This window comes from Teleopsis dalmanni, unplaced genomic scaffold, assembly GCF_002237135.1.
Source record: "Teleopsis dalmanni isolate 2A unplaced genomic scaffold, ASM223713v2 unscaffolded_contig_3282, whole genome shotgun sequence".
In the NCBI taxonomy this organism is placed as follows: Eukaryota; Metazoa; Arthropoda; class Insecta; order Diptera; family Diopsidae; genus Teleopsis; species Teleopsis dalmanni.
The window spans coordinates 1-3,567 of NW_024034664.1; the positions used below are offsets into that span (position 1 = coordinate 1).

At 34.9% G+C, this 3,567-nt stretch overlaps 1 protein-coding gene across 1 annotated transcript; it reads right to left on the reverse strand.

Annotated features, from left to right (window-relative positions):
• Nucleotides 1-2,397: 2,397 nt before the first annotated feature.
• LOC119665034 lies at nucleotides 2,398-2,762 on the reverse strand. The gene has a single exon (XM_038074365.1). The coding sequence runs from the start codon at nucleotides 2,702-2,704 to the stop codon at nucleotides 2,471-2,473; it is 234 nt and encodes a 77-aa protein (XP_037930293.1). The 5' UTR covers nucleotides 2,705-2,762; the 3' UTR covers nucleotides 2,398-2,470.
• Nucleotides 2,763-3,567: the final 805 nt, after the last annotated feature.

Genomic DNA, 3,567 nt, shown 5'->3' on the forward strand with positions numbered 1-3,567 from the left:
TAAAATGAATGCAGGGAAGCGATAGCAACAAAAATACAGCGAGAATGAATATGATAAATAGAGGTACCAGAACAGCTATCCTGTGCTAGGATGAAAAAAGAATAACTGCGAATTAGCTTTGTAGAAACAAAAAAGGGAGTTTTACAAGACAAATAATACAAGGGCTTTCTAAATATGAACCAACACCTTTTGCATTTGAGGATAAGAATTGGGTAGTACTCACTGAAACAAACCAAGTCATAGAGAGATGGAAGGAGCATTTCACCGACTCATTAAACTTCAACAGAATTAATGAACCAGTAACGGTAATGATTGTAATATCACAACCATTGGCGAGTTAGGATCTTCCAAACCTAGGCCTATGTAAAAAATGTTCCCAAACCTATATAATAAATTCGGTAAAAAGGTTAAAGTTGGGAAAAGCGCCAGGTGGGAACAATATCACAGCTGAGTTGTATAAATACAAGTAACGTAATTTATCTTTATTACATCCTCTCAACTCGATTGTTGAAAAGTCAATCTTTTTATTTATTTTATTGTACCAAATAATACTTAAAATATTTACAACATGCTACTTTACAGTTTCTATAAATTTGGAGTAAACAAGTAGCAACAATTTAAAGAGGGCGATGTGTTGATATGCCATTAAACAGTTTCTCCAAATTTATAGAAGCAGTTTACAATAACTAAAGAAAGCAGGGGCGGATTAATACGATTATGTTACTTACAGAGGTGACCAAGTAGAAACCGAATTGCACTCCTTGATGTGAAATATGGTACAGAAAACAAATACCAGAAACATGAAAAGCAGTTTAATCTTTCCAGTCTATAAGAAAGGCACCAAACTTGTATGCGGTAACTACAGACCAATTTCGCTGCTCGATGTTGGCTATAAAACTTTTGTCGAATATCTTATGAAGCAATTGGTGATACTATAGGCGAGTATCAATCCGGTTTGAGATCTGGAAGGTCAACTTTTGATCAAATATTTGTACTACGTCAATGGATGGAAAAGTGCTATAAGCATAACATTAGGCTTCGCGCACTCTTTGCAGATTTCAGGCGGGCCTTCGGTAGCATCGAGAGATTAGAAATCATAAGCGCTATGGGCGAGCGCTCCGCAACAACTTATTCAATTGGTCGTAATATTTCCTGATAATTTCTCAGGTAAAGTTATTATCAATGGATACCTCTCAGAATTGTTTTCAATAAGCTCCGGAGTTAAACAGAGTGACAATCTTTTGGCAGTTCTATTTATATTAACATTATACTACGCCATTCACTCCTTTAAAAATTTCGATAATATTGCAAGGACACAAAGTCGTACCAGATCTGTGTGTATTCAGACGATATTGCAGTCATTGCAAAAGCGAAAGAGATCTATCAAAATATAAGGTATGCGACAAAAAGATAAGGTCAGTTTGTTTTTTCTTTGTGGAACTCAATTTGAGTGATTACTCTTTGGATCTTGTGGATTTTATTGTTCGATAGAGAGAATGCAACAAATAAATTCTAATATAATGAGTAAACAAAGTCCCGTTAGTTTTAAATATATCAAAAAAGAAAAAAAGCTAAATATTGCTGCGACAAAATGATAAGGTCAGTTGCAATTTTTCACGAAAACAAGTTTATTAATGAACAGAATAAATTTTTTTAATTAATTTGGCTTCCAATTTTTTGGATTGTTTTAAAAATACGCCCCGGCATCGATCCTACCAGGCTCTCGAGCGTTGTTTGCCGAATTTCTCTCCAGGCATTCAATATGGCCACTTTCAGCTCAGTAACAGTGCTGAATTGCCTGTTATCGGCATAAACTTCACGTACAAGAATTCCCCACATGTTCTCCATGGGATTCAGGTCAGGTGAGCGCGCGAGCCAGTCCAAGACTTCCACTGAATTGCCTACAAACCACTCCTTTGTTGACCGACTCACATGGATCGCTGCATTATCTTGCTGAAAAACAAGCGGCGATTCTCGATTTTCAGCAAGAAAAGGCAGCAAACATGTGGAGAGTACTTCCTGGTATTCAGCACTGTTCATGCGTGTTGACGAAAATGCGAGAGCCAATGTTCCAATAGAGCTGAATGCTCCCCACACCATCAACGAACCACCACCAAAATTTCTTTTTGAAAAATATTGAGGCTCCTTTCTTGAATCCCGCCAATAATAATTCAAATCATCTGGGCCATCAAGATTGAATTTTTTCTCGTCCGAAAAATCATCTAAAAGAAAAAAAAACAGTCATTAAAACCTACAAATTATTTTCGTTTTATTTATTATAAAATTACCTGATGCCAATTGGTTGACATGTTTAATTTAGCGAATTCAAGCCTCTTCGCTTTGTGGTTAGCATTGAGGCAAGGAACTATTTTCATTTTGGCTCGCTTCAAATATTCATTTCCGTTGATGGCTCTGAGTACTGTCCTCTTGGATGCAGTAAGCTTAAGCTCTGCCTTAATTTTTGCTGCACTTATAGTAGAATTTGAGGCAATTCGTCCAATGGAGCGCACTGTGGTCGCGGAAAGTACTTTTTTTCGACCAGGACTCTTTTTTTTCCATAATTTTCTCGATCCTTCAAATAATTTTGTACAACGCACAGTGATCTTCCAAGGTCTTTGGCAATTTGTCTCATTCCAACTCCTTCAACAACCTTTCCGCCAATAAACCCTTTCTCGTAAGTAGTGAGACTCTTACCACAACCCATTTTCTCTTCAAAAACTGTTTAATAATTTAATTATTAAAATAAATCAAATTTTAATACAAACGGAACACTCACTTGACCAAACAATGCAAAAATTGCAACTGACCTTATCATTTTGTCGCAGTAATATTTAGCTTTTTTTTCTTTTTTGATATATTTAAAACTAACGGGACTTTGTTTACTCATTATATTAGAATTTATTTGTTGCATTCTCTCTATCGAACAATAAAATCCACAAGATCCAAAGAGTAATCACTCAAATTGAGTTCCACAAAGAAAAAACAAACTGACCTTATCTTTTTGTCGCATACCTTAGTGAGATACTTTAAGTCGCAAAGGTTACATTTCTTACCTGTCACCCCCAAGGACAATAACCTTAGGTTTTATTAATATTAAGTTTAGTATTAAAAATAACATGTTTATGGTATATATAGTTTGTAGGATTGCTAGATGTTAAAGTTAAATTCCTTGGTTAAAGTTAAATTTTAAAAGTCATAATTTGCAAAAATCTCTCATATTTTTATCGCTTTTTTCTCTTCTATCTGCGACACCCAAAAAATGTATCCAAGTTTTTCTATAAAATTGTTTCTACTAATAAACAAACGTTAAAGGTTCACTAAAATTTGTTGTTCCCACTCTATGTTTTATATCTATTTCAGATATCAGAAATTTTCGGGATGCAGAAAATCAAAAAAAGAAGATAACTGGTTGAGGTTGTTTCAGTTTCCATCCATTGATTCTGTAATGGGACAGATTTGGAGGGAAAAATGTAGTATTATTGCAGAAAATCCAAGAAAGAAACATTTTATATGCAGTAGGCATTTTGTGGACAGCGATATCGACATACAATTTTTAAAGAAAGGAGG